General features: G+C 35.8%; 1 protein-coding gene across 1 annotated transcript in view; it reads right to left on the bottom strand.

Moving 5' to 3' along the window:
• The window catches only part of LOC138715558 (uncharacterized), a 68,585-nt gene extending 67,240 nt beyond the window's left edge, over nt 1–1,345 (bottom strand). Inside the window, exon 1 of the mRNA XM_069848626.1 lies at nt 454–1,345. Coding sequence (XP_069704727.1) covers nt 454–700 — 247 coding nt within the window. The 5' untranslated portion in view covers nt 701–1,345. The remainder of the gene's footprint in view (nt 1–453) is intronic.
• Nucleotides 1,346–17,197: the final 15,852 nt, after the last annotated feature.

The raw sequence follows: 17,197 nt of genomic DNA, 5'->3' as shown, positions 1-17,197 counted from the left end.
CAGTATTTGTTCTGTTGCATTGAATGGGGGACAATCACATCACACATGTGATCAGAAGTTAAGGTTGTTGCAACCATAAGGCAAATTCCTGCATGACGCTATCTGCAGTAGGTTCTGGAATGTAGACTATGATTACACCGTAAAAAAGGTCCTTTCTAAACAATAGGGCAATAATGCAACAGAAAGTAGAACATTTCCTAAAAACAATAAAATACCAAATAGTGCAAATAAATGCAAAATAAAAGTAGGCTATATTGGTCTCTATTGAAGTGTAAAGAGTTTATATTGTATCCTGCATTGTCTCTGAAGTATAAGAAAAAATATGATATTTCATCAACTTCCGAGCCCTATTCATCACTCATCAACTCATCACTTTTTCCCACCTCACTTCTGACATTCCCATCACATCCACTCTGTTTCTTCTCATTGCTTCCTTCATGTTTTCCAACTCACCCGGTAGAACTGGTGTCTTCTCATCCCTCGTTGCAGTCGTTGATCTTCTTTTCTTCTCTTCTGTGTCTTGTGTCATGACATGTCCTTCCCCAGTATCCCCCACCCGGACATCTGATTGGGGGGATAGTTTACGTCCGGAGTTTTTTACCAGGGAAAGACTCATCATGGCATTTTCAACATATCTTCTTGGGATATATAAATGCGGTAGGTTCCCATTGCTATCCGCACACCACTCTCTCTTTCGCATCTTGAAAGATCCCAGGGGGCCCCAGCGTGGAGGTGAGGAGAGTGGATTTGACTAATTAGGCCCTCCGGACTTCACCGAAATTTACCACTAGGGTTAAATATCAGTTCCATCAGGGTTTTTGACCCAATCAGAGACTGGGAAATCCCAATTAGTCTTTGCCCCCCTTATTGAGTCTAAAACATTACAAAGGTTATCAATGTGAAAAGATAACTAAGATACTTATCGAGCATGACACCAAGAAAGCTGGTCTTCTTATTTTAAAATGTAGTCAACCGACCGCAAGGAAATTTAAATATTGTCGTTTTCATATTTTATATTTAAAACGTATTTTTAATTTTTCTAAAGAAATTGATATAACGTACATTTTATGAAGCAGTTATGTATTACATTATTGTTAGGTTACTTGATTTTATCGACAGTAATCTCACTAGATAATGTCCGACTTTGTGTCAAGAAGAGATTAAAGAAATTCAATATTACCACTCAGGTTGGGCTCACAGAATAATAATATGGTACAGTCACGGATGATAAATTACTATCTTGGAAATTTCAAGCTCATAGGGAACTTGCACTCTAAATATCATGCAGTCGAATACAGGGGCGTTTTAAATGAAAATAATACTAATTGATCTTATTTCTCATTACGAATGTCATAACAATAGAAACTTGTTAAAACTAGGGTTGCCATAATGAAGAAACAAAGAAACCAGTACATGATTCACAAGTCAATTTGATCGACAGGAAAAAACGCAGGAATTTATAAGAAACTTGTATATATCATTTATTTTTCACATTAATATCACTTGTTTACTTAATGTGGATGAGACTGGCCACTTCAGTGATACACTTTACCTTATCTAGCACACTATTTGGCATGCAATTTACATTATTACCATTTATTTTAGCACCACACCATTCATGTCTGTAGATCACAGTCACAGAACCTTTCATACTTCTCAGAACTGTGAAGAGAAGGAAGGATGAGTTGTGAAGCTAACTGCAGTTTACATTATACTCTATCTGCAGATGCGTTTACTAACTTAAGTGATAATTTGTTTCTTTCTTGTATCCACTGGCCATTCATCAAAGAAAATGATCTTTGAACGTTGGTATTATATCCACGTAGAGAGAAATAACAATTCTACCATTTGCAGCAGTTCTAAGTAGGCTACTGCACCACGGAAATACAACTGCGACAAAAATTTACCGAGATTTCGTGTGAAATCATATTTTTAGAAATTTCCTCTTTGTTGTGCAGTAGGAAAAAATTAAATTTTATCACCTAGTCAGACAGAAGGCTCTTACTGAGTTCGTAAGATGTATTATCTTGCACCCATTTGAGTATCATTTGAACACTATCTTACAAATTACTGCATTTTTCCAGATTTCTGTCCGACTTCATTCAAAATCGTGGACATCAGTCTTTTCTCCCTACACTATAAAGCCATGGACTGTCCGAGGCATATGGCAGCCCTTTGTTACAACCCAATGCCAATTAAATTTAATGCATTTTCTCAATTCTCTTCATCAGATCATTTTGAAGAGATATGTGTTTACATTCACAAAAATATACAAGTAAGCTCTTGAAGGATGTTTAAGTTACATTCAAACAATATAATTTATTGTAAACAATAAATGCATAATATTCTAAATTGTAAAACTTTAATTAATAATATAATTTGTTTATATCTACATTTTATACGGTTATATTACTGAATCATCAATCAATGCAGAGAACTTAAATTGTACAATGAGAGAGTGAACTGGGCATCAGCAGAAATATTTAAATGATCCTTATTAATGTTTGAATATGTCTTGAAATGTTTATGAGATGCCACAGAAACTAGTGAAATGTCATAAGTACGCCTCAAAATTGATGTTTCTATTTCGATAAATAAGATGATGAAATCAAGAAACTGCTGTAATGGAATTGAAAACTGGCAAAGCTATAGGAAGTTTTACAGGTTTTCCCGATTGCAAGGTCATGGGGATTGTGTCAGTCTTCAGTCTGGGCATTGCACACACGTACTCCGTGCCAAAGGTGAGTGTAAGCTCATGTCTATCACGTGTGTTGTGGGGGAAAGGCGTCATATGACACAGCTTCTCTCTGGTGCTGACCAGCCTGTACAGCTACCACATTGCCCCTGATGTATGGGACGATCCCCAGCCAGAGTGAGGATTTTGATTACTTAAAAAATTATCTATAAAAGACCCAAAAAGTTATATTATAATGGCTAGAACCCGGAATTTTAGGTGCTAAAAGTTAATATTGTTCCTCGCTATAGTTTAATATAAAAGCCATGCCCCCACTTCTTTGAGATGCCATTCTTGTCATTCAGTATTTTCCCTTCGGTACTGCTAAAGGTCTCTAATCCTCTTAACCACCACTTACAAACTAGCGCACGATTTACAAGATCATTGCCATACCTCCACTTCATTGAAATGCCATTCTTGTCATTCAGTATTTTCCCTTTGGTATCGTTAAAGGTCTTTAATCCTCTTAACATCACTTACAAATTAGCACACGGTTTACAAGATCCATTGCTCAGTCCTTCTGACTCTGTTGTCTATTATTACATAATGGACTCTTGTGAACTAAGCTTAAAACTTTCCTCACGGGCACTAGGCCTACTTATATTCATCTACACTCAGTGACATTCTTAACTTTTAGGACATAAAATTTCGGGCTGTAATAATGACCTGAAATGATGAAAAAACAGACCTAAAAACAAACAATACTATGCATAAGTAGTCAAAATACTACCTTAAATTAACAGCTCTTCAGACTGTCTACTATGGTATTCCCATATAAAAGTATAAAAATTTCCCACACGAACACAAATTTTCCCACAACTTACAGTGTGAGCTACAATAAAATAATTAATTAGGTCATAATTAAACATTCAGCTACAATAAAAGAGAAGGGTGGATGTACCAACCACCAAATCTCCTCCACATCTAGCACATGTATCCCAATAACGGAAACTAAAATGGATGCTGGTGACTTCAAAGGTGCTCTAGTTCAATTCTTTTATTTGGAAGCAAAGCGTACAACTTAGCTGAGAGCTTCATGTGCTATTCTATTCTCCTCTTCCTTTTGACATGACTATCGAAAAAATCCTTCCAAGTTCTGCGTTTGAATGAAGTAGTGTCAGTACTAATTTTGCGAGTTTTTCTATATTGGGAAATTTTACTTCGTCATTGAAGACTAGCTTAAATTAGTCCTACTAAAAAAAATCATTTTAAAATTGAAAAATGATAAAAAAAGCTCTCTAAATTTAAAAAATGACTTCAAAGAATTAAAACAGCGAAAAATGACCTAAGAATGACAAAAACTCTACAATTCTGTAACCAGCAGCTCATATCCAAAATGTATTTATTTACAGGCATTGCAAAGAATGTAAAAAAAAAGAAAGGTGACATGTCATCAAAATCCGCGCCCTGATCGTAACCATAACCATTTATTACATGCACTAGATCATGGGACATGTCATATTTACAAACTAATAGAGAGTTAGATAATACACAAGAGTATATCGCCATATTCATCTTCGTGGACTGTCCTGGCTCAGTACTCCAACATTTACCTAATCTCTTCTATAATGTGTCCGACATTTCCATGCTGACCACTGTTCATCCTCTTCACATGTTCACTCCACTTTGGTTCATATTTTATCTGCTCATTGACAGGTTCGTGTTCTAATTATTTTCTTATTTCATTTCTAATCTGGTCCACTCATGAGCATCCTTTTATTGTATGTAAAAATTTAATTTCTGAGGATTCTATACGGCTTTAATCTTCATGTTAATTACATTACCCACCATTCACTTTCCTGAGAAGTAAGTGTCGTCATACATATGTAAAATTTTAGCTGAGTTGCTTTTCTAGTTCATTTTGCCCATAATCTTTTAATAATGTACTACACATTATCTGGTATATTGTATGAGACTCCTCACCAATATTAACAGCATCAAAATGACAATAGAAGAAAAAGCACTGATTCAATATGAAAAACTTATCAGGTTACCAGGAAACAATTGGCATTCATACAGTCCTCTCTGTAGATTGAAAACTCAAAAAAGTTTCATATCCATTGTTCAAGAATTAAAACAGAAAATCAATATCCCAAATTTAAAAGAAAACTTACAAATTAAACCAAACCCCTTAACTCTATTAAATATAGAATATAATCTAAATTTAACAGAAGAAATACTGATATCAGAAGTAAACACTGAAATAATGGAACAATTGTCTTTAGAGACAATTAATATTAGGTACCCTCCACAAAACTGGCTTCATTTATACACCGACAGATCCTTGATCTCCAGAGAACAAGGTGCCGGTGCAGGTGTTACGTACTGTCTCTTCTTACTTTATAGATCTCTTGGATATGGGACAACAAGTTTTGAGTGTGAAATAATTGCAATACGTGAAAGTCTCAGGAATCTTCTATGCCACATCAATAAATTTAAGAATGCAGTTATATTGTCAGACTCCAAAGCAGCTATTCTATCAATAGTCTCTAAACACACACCTTCATCTCAAACAGCAGAAATAACTAAAATGCTCTCCCAATTAATATCACTCAATAAAAGAATTGTATCCCAATGGATACCATCCCATTGTGGAATCCTGGGAAACGAGAATGCGGATGCTTTAGCAAAGAAGGGCAGCACTGCTACTTACAGACCTGTTACTAAATCTACGTATTACTCTGTTAAAAGATTTATTAAATCTACATACTTAGACTTCAACAAACAAAATTTGATAACACAATCCCAAGGGAAAAAAATGGAACTCTCTGCATCAAAATCCACAGTTAATTCCCGATTTACCACGAAAATCGTCTGTAGCTGCATTTAGATTGGCAACAGGCCATGATTGTTTGGCCAAACACCTGCATAGAATTGGAATATATCAGTCCCCTAACTGCCCATTGTGCAACTCAAACCAAGAAATGGATTCGGAACACCTCAAAATCTGTGCTTCAGTGGCTGGCCATGATAATATCTTTGAAAAATATTGAAGTGGGAGAGGTCAAATGACTTTACTGTCAAATGCCTGGCATTAGAAAACAACAACATTATCTGGTATAGCAGAGGAGGCAAGATCTGCCCTGCGACCTTATCATGTGCAGTCACCAATGGGTATAAAGGGTCAAGACAGGTTTTAGTCTGAGATGAAATTCCATGTTGGTAGATTTGTACGGTGGCGGCTGATTGGCTGAGGCAAGTGAGGCTGGGCCTCAGTCACTTTGTTTTCTTAAACTCAAAATTTTAGTGGTTTTTAGTCGTATATATCATAGCTATTATATTAGTTCTTTCAATGAAGCATATAGAGTTGTAGAAGTAGAAAACCTTGTGATGTATATAGACCTGTCTTGCAGTAAAATTTGTTCCTGAAGCCAGGATCACTCATGCCGTGTCTGGCTTCTGCATTTCCCCGGGTTTTAAGGTTGCACTGGGAAAGCTGAAACTCAGGCACATTTCTTGTGGCCTCGTGGCCTAGCAGGTATTCCCCCACCCATCAGCCTTCACTTCTCCCATTCAGAACTCGGTTCTTGTCAATGCCTGTCTCAAGTGTCGGTTGGGATGAGAATAACAGTGGTGAATCGTCATATGGTCCACTGTGGTTATGTGTTTCGGGAAAATAGTAAATAGAAGTCTTATGGCCATGCCGTAATAGTTTTGAATTTTGTCTATAACTGAGTCAGTTAGCCTCCCCTTTCCTAATAAACCCTTACCATCCGATAATTTTTGTCCCTTCACACTGGTTTTCAGTCTCCTCAAAATGCCCATTCTCTTCTGTATGTGGCCTATGCACTCTAATTTTCTAACTTGTACGTCATTCCCATGTGGTTTCAATTCCTCAACAGCACTGAATGACTTAGAGTCCCATCTCCTAAATATTTCACATATCTCACATTGAAAATGTTCGTCACACCTGCAACCTCCACTCCACCACTTGACCCACTGTAATTACATTCACAATCGGTTTCATGTTTATTTGTTGTTCTACCTTCACACCTACAATGTTTTGATAATATAGCAACATCAATTACCTTGCCAGTGTCCACACTAGTTGCCGTCACAACGCCATTTAGTGAAATGTGGCCCCTTTTCTGCCACGTCCCATCAAAGGCAGCTGATATGCCTCTGACATTATCATTTTCTGCAACTGCTTCTTCCACAGCAACCTTCATGTTATGTAATGCAACATTTTCAATCGCAGATCCAATTATTATGTTATATCTAGTAGACCTGGTTGGAGGAGGTGGCAAATTCAAAATGCCACATAAAGTCTCTCCACCTGTCTTACCTTTTCCTATAGCCCTAAGGCCATACATAGTCAAACATTTACTGTGTAGAGTTTACACTGTTATTGGGTTTATCTTTGAAATATCAATAGATGAAGAGTTGTAAAAATTTACACCATACTCACAGTATTTACATTTTAAAACTAATTCTGCAGCAAGACCAATATGCTTTTTTACCTCAAGAGATATCCCACCTTTGCCACAGCCTTTACAGAATACATTATTTTGCAGTACACTAGATAATATGCCAACATCTATAACCCCATTGGTATCACTAACACTGTGTTCTTGTTTCAGGGTTTCATACCTGATTTTAGAATCTTCAAGTTTCTTTCCTGATGCACAGCCATTATTTACAGATTCACACTGACCACATGTGCTAGAGGGTTGTAGGTTAGAATTCACCTTACTAACAGTGTTCTTACGTTTACCAACATTTCTTCTCTTCTTAAATACTTTCAAACTACTTTTGTAACCCATATTGTAAGAAAATATCACAAAATGCACCTCTATAATGCAACTGAACTGTATCGTAACACAATTAATAATAGAACTCCGTACAGCACGTGTATAATATCACAACACTGTAAACAAATCCGTTGCTACGAAACAAAGCACGGACGGTAAACCAGGTGTGCCAATACACATAAATTCCCTACAATGAAAAAATTTCGCACATAAGGCGCAAAATTTGAAACTAACATAGTAGTATCACAGTCTAGTATATACAGTCGCGAAGCTCAATACGTAGTAAATATGCAAACATTAGATAGTTGCTCACCACTAGGATCGCTAATATCGCCTCATTACAGGCAATACAAAATAGTACCGTCACAGTCTATTGTTTCTAGCACCCTCAAAACTCAAGCTTCGTGACTGTATATAGTAGACTGTGGTAGTGTGCTAGATGAACAGGAGACAAGCCCATAGGCGGAGTAATGGGGGCCACTGCCCCCCCCCCAACTTGTATGATCTTTTTTTTTTCTATTATTCTATTGAATTCAAAATATCTTTTTTTGTTTTGTTTATGATTAAGTTTTTTTGCTTAAATTGATGAATTAATGTCTTCTGATCATGTGCCTGGACTACAATACTCTATTTATTTTAAATTTCTGAATGTATAAGAATTCCTATACTACCTCATTTGAGGAATGGAAGCACTGTAATGTTTCTTTCGTAACAGCCTGTACTATTGTCTTTGAAGTCTGCAGTTGTTGAGGCCACCACTTCGAAATGTATGAATAACATACTGCACGACAATGCAGGAAAAAGAAAAGTGATCCCAGTATAATGTGTAAACTTAAAAAATGAGATTAAATAAAATAATTATTAGAAATTACATTTCATATATCTTCGGAAGGTAAGCTTCATATAAAAATATTTCTGTTAGCACTGTTACGTAGTTTTATTGATGTATGCATGTGTTTCTGCACGAGAGAGAAAAAGAGGGAGATTGTTTTAAGTTATGCCCTATTATAATTTGTAGCAGACCTACAGTTCAAGCCCTATACAACTCGGTTTGAAACATCGCCGATATGGATGTAACACTGTAAAAAAAACATGCCCCTCCCCCCGAAAATCCTTTATTAACTGATCATATTCCAATATACTGTACCACAGTCAAGCTATAACGGAGGAGGAGGTAATTAATTATGTCTTCCTTTGCCTCCCCAAGGAAATGGTTCTCTCTCCGCCTATGGACACGCCCACTTAAATGTCACTGTTCATTTAAACCGAAAAAAAAAAACATACTTAGGAATCAGATAAAACTTAAATCATGGCTCATCTGAAAGATAAATGAAAAATGAAAAATTCAAGATTTTTTGGCTTACCAGGTCCCCTTAAATTTCAGTGTTTTTTTTAAATGAACTAATCGCTGTTAGTTTTTTTTTCCAGTTCACTTTACGTTAAATGAAAGTCCTCTGAAAATGCTATAGACGGAGCCAATAAACCAATTTTTCGTAAAATTGCAATGAGCCCCTTCTGCATGTATACCCTTCTTATAATAAACATTGTAACCTGGACTGTTAAAATGTGACGTCTGCTTGAAAATTTTAACATCAACTACAATATTTGAGTTTACTGGGTCCTTTCCTTTAAAAGCCATTATTTTCGTTTTCGTCAGTGCTGTATTAAATATAATAAATGACTATAATATTAAATACGACACAAATACAAATACACAAAATCTGGAACTTAATTTTAGAAAACTACAGGCTGAGCCATCTTCAGCTAAAAGGACCATTTGCAGTGTGTAAACCAAATACTTGTAAAATTGTAGAATAGACTCCTCATCTAACTACTCTGAATTATCTTGAAGACAAGATCTAAGATAGAGCAACTCTAAGAATTCATCAGTGCTATAGAGACAGTGATATAATAGCAAACTGATTTGTATAGACCTATTTATTTATTCTCATAATCCTTTATTCGTCTTTTCGTTTGACAACTCAAGTTATCAATTCTCTTATTTCTGTAACCATACACTTCTTGTCCAGTCGTTGGCTACTGCAGAATTAAGGCTGAAATATTCCCAGCCACTTTTGATAGTACCTCTGATTGAGGTTCTGGCTGATATGTACATCTATTATCAGACAGTACATCTCACTTGACAATACGTGCCAGAGGAAGAACAATTGTTTGTATCATATAATTCTGAAGTCTGATTAGTGTAATATGTAGCTAGTCGGCGATGTATGCAATGGAGGGGGAAAGAAATTGGTCACCTACCCAATTATCTTCTGGCTTAGTTGCTTCATGAGTGATGACTTATTGGTGTCACTTATGAGATTCACACCTGTCTTCGGACAGCTGACAAAGCAACAACTTTTGATAGACTCAAAAACTTTTATCTCATGTAAAGTCTATCAGGAATGGTGGATAAGCTTATTTTTTTTGCCGATTGCTATAGACTTATTCCACGTTAAGAAAAACGCATTGAGCATATAGGGCTGTTCGATCAAATGACCAGTTGTCACAGAAACGCCTACCTACCACACAGCTTCTACAATGTACTTTGCAAGGTCCATAAAACCAATAACTTTTTCTTAATGTGGAATGTTCTATAGTAAAGCATGCAGGAATCTCAGCCCTTTCGTTCTCGTTTTCTAAAAAAAAGTCTCCTCCGAGTAGCCAATTTGGATGTTCTTTTCTTTAACATTTTATTGGGCTCTAGCATCCATATGCTTGAGGGTAAAGGGTGTCCTTTGGACTGCAGTTAGAATTTGGTGACCTCTCTGCTCTACTTACATCAGCTTTCTTCCCGCTGCACATTCAGCAGAGTTATGGTGGGGAGAATCTTCACAGATGGATAGATTATAACCTTGGACTTGTTTCGAAAATAAACTTCTATTTGGGATTCCGATTTTGCTGCTCCTGCATCCGATGTGAGTCACGGGTGAATGCAACACCGCGCCCCATTCCTCTATTGCGTCATTAGGCCTATATACCTACGTCATCCATTTTCCTACAACTCCGACCACATAGTCCCTCATACATGCACTTCTTCCCTGAAGAAGATGGCAGAGCTAGCCGTCGAAAGATTGGAATCTAATCTCCAACTCACCTGGCTGAGAACCCGAGAAGAGGTATTCTATATCAAACGCCGGGAAAGCCTCAAGTCATACTAATTTATTTGTTGGTTCACTGCCCAGTATCTTATTCACTTACTCAAGTGCTCACTAGTACACTTTCTCGTCAATGTTTTTCCTGTACCATCTGATAATTTCGAAATGTGTTGCAGGGAAGTGTGTGTGTGTGTGTGTGTGTGTGGGTCAGACATTTGGCTGCAGAACATGTGGTTGATCCTTAGTGTCCTGCTGCAGAACTTCACCTTCAAGCCGGCACCAAACCAGAAGCTTCCAGACCTCATCAAAGTGCATGGTTTCCACCAGACATCACCAGATTTCTGGTTCTGTCCAGTGCCACGGGTGTGAACCTTTGCACAAGTGATTCTCAAACGACAACCTGTAGGCAATCCTCTCAGAGCTTTTCACTTAGGACACATGGATATGAAATTTAGCAGAGGAATCCTCGTCATTACTGATTACTTTCCAAATTAATGTGAAGTTTAGCTGGGTGCGAAATCACGAACTTTGAATATTTGATTTACATTTGTTGGAATAGAAGCAGTCCTGCAGAACAGAAGGATAACTTCCATGGGTTGGAGTTTGAGAAACTGTTCACTGCGGGAAAGCCACGTTACACCTGTGTTTAAACATAGCTACAAGCTTCAAACACAGATAGCTGGAAAAATAATAAGAATGTGTTTTATGCTGTTTATATGAAGAGGCTAGCAGTAACTAGAGAGTATTGCTATTTATTGAAGGTAAATGTTCTGTGAAGTTCTAATTGGATACAGATAAACAGATTGTTTCATAATTAAGACTAACAATTTTGGGATATAATACAGAGTAGTGCCTTACAAGAGGTGTCGGTATGCAGCTGAGTAAATACAGGGAGGCTGATGCTGACGACTTCAAGAGAAACAATTATCATTTCGAAAGATTAACATTTCTCAGAAATAATTATTTTTTAGACATTCGTTTCATGGTGACGACTTTTCGATTCTCATTTTAGCATAAAAAATTCATTGAATTCTGCATCCATATATTAGCGTGCTTAAAAAGTAAATTTCCATGCCTGAAGTACTTTTAAGCACACTAATTAGAAATACTGAAAACATAAATTCCAATTATTTATTTATTATAAATATTCTCAACACAATTATTTAAAATTGAAATTACATTTGGAGATTTCATATATAAATTATTCACTTCCGAATCACTCACTTTTCTAATTACATTTATCACTTTCATTGTAATAATTGTATATTCCAAATTACATAACAAGCAGAAAACAACTTCATAACAACCAGCAAAACAATCACTACATATCCAGAGGCCATGAAATCTATCTCTTTTTATACGAATATAATACACTTTCGTCTTCAACATCATAAGTTTGCCATTGCGTGATAACGAATCAACAATTTCATTCTCTTTAAAATATAAATACATTTAGGATTCTCGAGTGACTGTTCAAAATATTTTGCACGAAATACATGCGAAACCAGTGTTTTAAGCACTTGCCATGTTGGACAATCTTCACTTGTCATGCTTAAAATGCTATTATTTCGCAACTTGTTGCATAAATAGCAATTATAATTATGATTATTTTTATCCCTTTATCTTTTAAACACATTTACAAACACCCATTTTGTAAACATGTCCACATTATTATTTTCAGTTGCAACAAATAATTTTGCATAATGTTTTTATTACATTTATGATTCAAGAGTACTTTAATACTTTAATTAATAATAAATCAGTTTAAGTAATGTATATTTTGCAAGACGCATGCTTCACCCTAAGCCTGAACACTGCGGGGACAGCGTGACTGTTATCAGGGAAGACTATACAGGTTCTAACAAACTTAATTACCATTCAGCTCATGCAATCTGTGATTTTTTTTCGAAACTAATTTTGAAGCTATTGATGTTACTGACGTAACACTCTTTAATTATCAACTTCAAATATCAAGGTTTAGGACAACATACTGCCAAAATCTTCTGCTGAAAAGGTAGAAAATACAGGGAGAAGCTAAGTGACGAAAAAATTAAGAAATCAAGAAAAGAATGCACAGCAGAAACCACTTTAAGAAAGAAATGGTCTAGAGTGCAGAAGAAAAAATAAACTGAAAATAATAGTAAATTACGAATGAGAAAGTACAGAGAGAAATTAAAGGCTGAAGCAATGTTAAGAGATGTTGGATATGATTCACCATCTAAGTCTCAGTCATTGGGGAAGACAATACATCGAGCACAAAGAGGTCATTACCAACATCTCCAAGAAAGAAACGTGCTGTTGTGAAGAAACTTGCTGAAAAGTTTGGAGTCATAGAAACTTGCGAAATTAAGCAGAAGGAAGGTGAAAACTCTCATGATTATTCAGCTGTTTCACAATTTTACGAAAGTGGTCTAGAGTCTACTGTATTTCCAGAGCACAAAGATTTTGTCACTTTCATCAATAAAGATCCAGAAAAAGAAAGAAAACAGAAGAGAGTGTTTATGATGACAGCAATGGAAGCATATAGTTTTTAAAAGTGAATATCCAATGTTCAATTAAAAAATCTAAGTTTGCTAGTTTACGACCAAAATACAGTATATACTTCCAGTTTCTGAAAAAGATAAAAATGTTTGCTGTTGTCAAATGTGGACCTTCTTACTGACGGATTATGCAAGTGCACTGGAATATCCTTTCTACTAATAAATTATTAGAAATGTCCACATGTGACTAGAATATCGCATGCTACTTGGAATGCCAAATGTAGTAATACTGAACAGTTTATAACAAATCTATTCCCAGATAGTACAGGTGGACAGACACATAAAATGGAGGCAGTCATCTGTCCTCCTGAAACTGCAAGAAATATATTGATCAGACATCTTAAGGGTTTATGCAAACTATGTTTCTATGCAAAAACACAACTGCAAGAAATAAAATATCTGAAAGGAAATCTTACAACCTAACATGCTGTAGGCTATTACAAAAAGATTTTGCAGAAAATGTTGGAATAAAACACAAGGATGAAATGTCCACACATTGAGTCAACAAGGGTATTATCACATTTTCAGCTGTTTTGAATACTTTAAACAGTACAAAATCATATGCATTGGTCACTGATGATGTGTAACATGTAAAAGGTGCAGCATTAACATTCAACAGAATCATATTGGAAGATGCCATGCACAGCGAAGAACAGAATATTTCCACATTCTGTTTGTCAAAAAAGTGTACAATATCGTCTTGGAAAACTCTACAATATCTACTAAGTCCAGGAGAATCGTCCATTTATATTCTAATACTTATTTTTACTGTTCTGATCGTAATTTAAATACGATAAATTTCTTCCATAAGTTAAACAGAGATAAATGTAATTTGCAGTGATTATGTCAGTAACAAGTGAATGTTACATCAGTAATATTATTTGAAATGTCTGTTTTGCATGTTATTTACATTTAACAAAAGTGTTAATGATTATAAAAAAGGTAACCTACTGTATATCAGATTCATAAATTATACAGTATTCATATTGCCTTTTTACTATGTAACTTCACAGAAATTCATCATTAAACATTTATTATAAAATCTATGTCCATATCATGTTACGTCAATAATAATAATTCATTATGCACTGTTTTAAAAGTCCTGATAGAAAACCCATCAAACAGAAGAGCATGAAGGGTTTTTTAAACTACAGGGGCAATGCCTGCATGAAATCAATGTGAACACGATTGTCCCTGGTTTAGATCCATGACTAAATATACTGAAAGAGATTTGTAGCTTGTAATTATTGTGATCATAGACACCTGCAAAATTAAGGGTCATAAAAACTTTTCTAAAAACGTATGCTACATGGTTGTGAAACTTGGACTCTCACTGTGGGAGGGGAAAAGAGGTTAAGGTTGTTTGAGAATAATGTGCTTAGGAAAATATTTGGGGCTAAGAAGGATGAAGTCAGTGGCGTATACTGGTTAAAGGGTTTGGGCTACCGCTGACCCTATTATTACACAAAATATATCTAACAATTACTTTAATTTTAATTACTATGGTAAAACTAATAATACAAAATTATTACATTATGTTATATTATAAACTTTTTCTTTTGTAATTTCCTTGGGCTACCGCCGGTAGCTCCGGTAGCCCGCAAAATACGCCCCTGGATGAAGTTATAGGAGAATGCAGAAAATTACACAATGCAGAACTGCACACATTGTATTCTTCACCTGACATAATTAGGAACATTAAATCCAGACGTTTGAGATGGACAGGGCATGTAGCACATATGGGCGAATCCAGAAATTCATATAGAGTGTTAGTTGGAAGGCCGAAGGGAGAAAGACTTTTGGAGATACCGAGACATAGGTGGGAGGATAATATAAAGATGGATTTGAGGGAGGTGGGATATGATGGTAGAGACTGGATTAATCTTTCTCAGGATAGGGACTGATGACAGGCTTATGTAAATGTGGCAATGAACCTCTGGAATCCTTAAAAGCCAAAAGTAAGTAAGTAACAAAATAACAAATCTCTGTTACACAGAAAAGTTTCCTAATAGCCTAAGAATGTGTGTTTCAAATATCATGCATATAACATTAATAGTTCCGGAGATATAAAGTTATTAACTATTTTGTGTGAGAATAAAGCAAACAATTAAAGTTACCAGAAATTTCAAACAAAGTTTAGTGTAATTTAAAAACTATGTGCACCAGAGCTTTAAAAGTGACAGCTAAAAGGTTCATAAATGTGCATCACATTTTGTGTCATCAAACTTCTTATTGTAATCTGTTTTTAAGTTGATTTTAGTTCCTTTCTTTGCTAACACATCTGCTTTCTCGTGACCATTCAGTCCACAGTGGGCCGGGATCCATTGGAAGACCACTTTTTTATTGTAAATGTGGGGAAGCAAGAAGGATGACTTCATTGTGAAATCCAGAGCAAAAAAAAAACACACACGTACACACACACACACGAGAAATGAGGGGTAGTTTGATCGGTGTTCATTATAGATGCCTGTTGCTAGTAGCCAGAGTTGGGGTGTAGTCAATATATACTGCAGGGCTGTGTCTTCTGCAACTGGTACTGATGATTTTAATTTACTTCTTTTGTGGTTTATGGATGGAAGTATAGAAGAATGTGTTCCAGATCTTCATCATGATTATTACACCACAGACAAGTAGGATTATCAGAAATGTGAAATCGGTGTAGGTATAATTGAGTGACAATGTGATCTGTTCTGGCTCTTGTTAGGGCAAGTTTTTGTACATTTCCAGGTCATTTGGTTTCTTTTGTACAGACTGTAAAATTTTTCCTTTGTCAGAAGAGAGCCAATTGTTGATCCATAGGTTTGTAAAATGAGACTTCACTGAAGCAAAAGCACGGATAGAGATACCACTTGAAGAGGTCTTGGTTGTAAATACGGTATGTTGCCTGTTTTGCAATATTACCAACTTTCTCATTTCCAGGTATACCACAATGACTAGGTATCCATTGAAATGTTATTTCCTTTTGGAGTTCTTTTAGTTTACTTAGTTGTTTCTGAATAGGAATAATTCTATGTATGTATGTATAGGTTTGGTACATATTTAATTATATTAAATATAGCCCCCTTGGAGTCGGTAAGTATGCAAATAGATTTTTCAGAAATTTGAGTAACACACTGAAGAGCAGCATCAATAGCTAGCAATTCAGTGTCAAGACTGGAGGAGGATGAACATGGTATGAAATAACTTTCTTGATATTTTGGAATGCGTCTGTTTTATAATGCTTATATACGATCAAAATTGACCTGTGGATGTGAAATATGGGGAGGAGCATCAGCAACTCATCTACAAAAAATTTCTGTTCTTCAAAACTCAGCCTTAAGATTATGTTGAGAATGATTATTGGAGGTTGGTTTCCATTATATGTCAAAATTAAAACGGAAATGTTTTATAAAAGTTTTGAGGTCTAGAAAGTTTATTGATCAGTTAACAGCTGACTGGGAGGTGACTGGGGCGTAACCTTTGATAATAAGTTATCCTGGAAACAACAAGTGGAGAAAATTAGCTCCCAAACTTCAAACCAACTGAGGATCCTAAAACGCCTTCCAGGATGCAAATGGGAATGTGCTCGCTCAACTTTAAGCACTACATATCAAAAGTATGTTCTTCCTGGAATGTAAAACACACAATTGGTCGACTCTAAGACTGTAAAAATAACTGCTGTGGATGCCATGTTGACCCTCAGAGAGATCCATGCTGTTGTATGAAGAGCTAATCAGACTATCGGATGGTCAATACTGGTACAAATACGAAAATAAGAAAGAAACCCCAAAACACAACATGGATTTGTGAAGAAAGTACGTAAGCTAAAAGAACAATATTCAATTATATCAAATGAACCCCAACCCATGATACAGAATCCAACTGAAATAGAATCCCATGACTGCTTCACAGACCTAAACCAAAGTGTTTTTAAAAAAGGAACAGACACAATGAGTCTAAAGCTTTTGGCCTTGGAGACTATCAACAGTAAATACCCAGAACCCGAATGGCTCAGAATATACACAGATGGCTCACAAATACATGGTTACCCAAATGCAGGAGCAGGGATATACAGCTACATCTTCATTTTTTATA

This window comes from Periplaneta americana, chromosome 15 (assembly GCF_040183065.1).
Source record: "Periplaneta americana isolate PAMFEO1 chromosome 15, P.americana_PAMFEO1_priV1, whole genome shotgun sequence".
Taxonomy (NCBI): domain Eukaryota; kingdom Metazoa; phylum Arthropoda; class Insecta; order Blattodea; family Blattidae; genus Periplaneta; species Periplaneta americana.
This window is presented reverse-complemented; position numbering and strand designations above follow the sequence as displayed.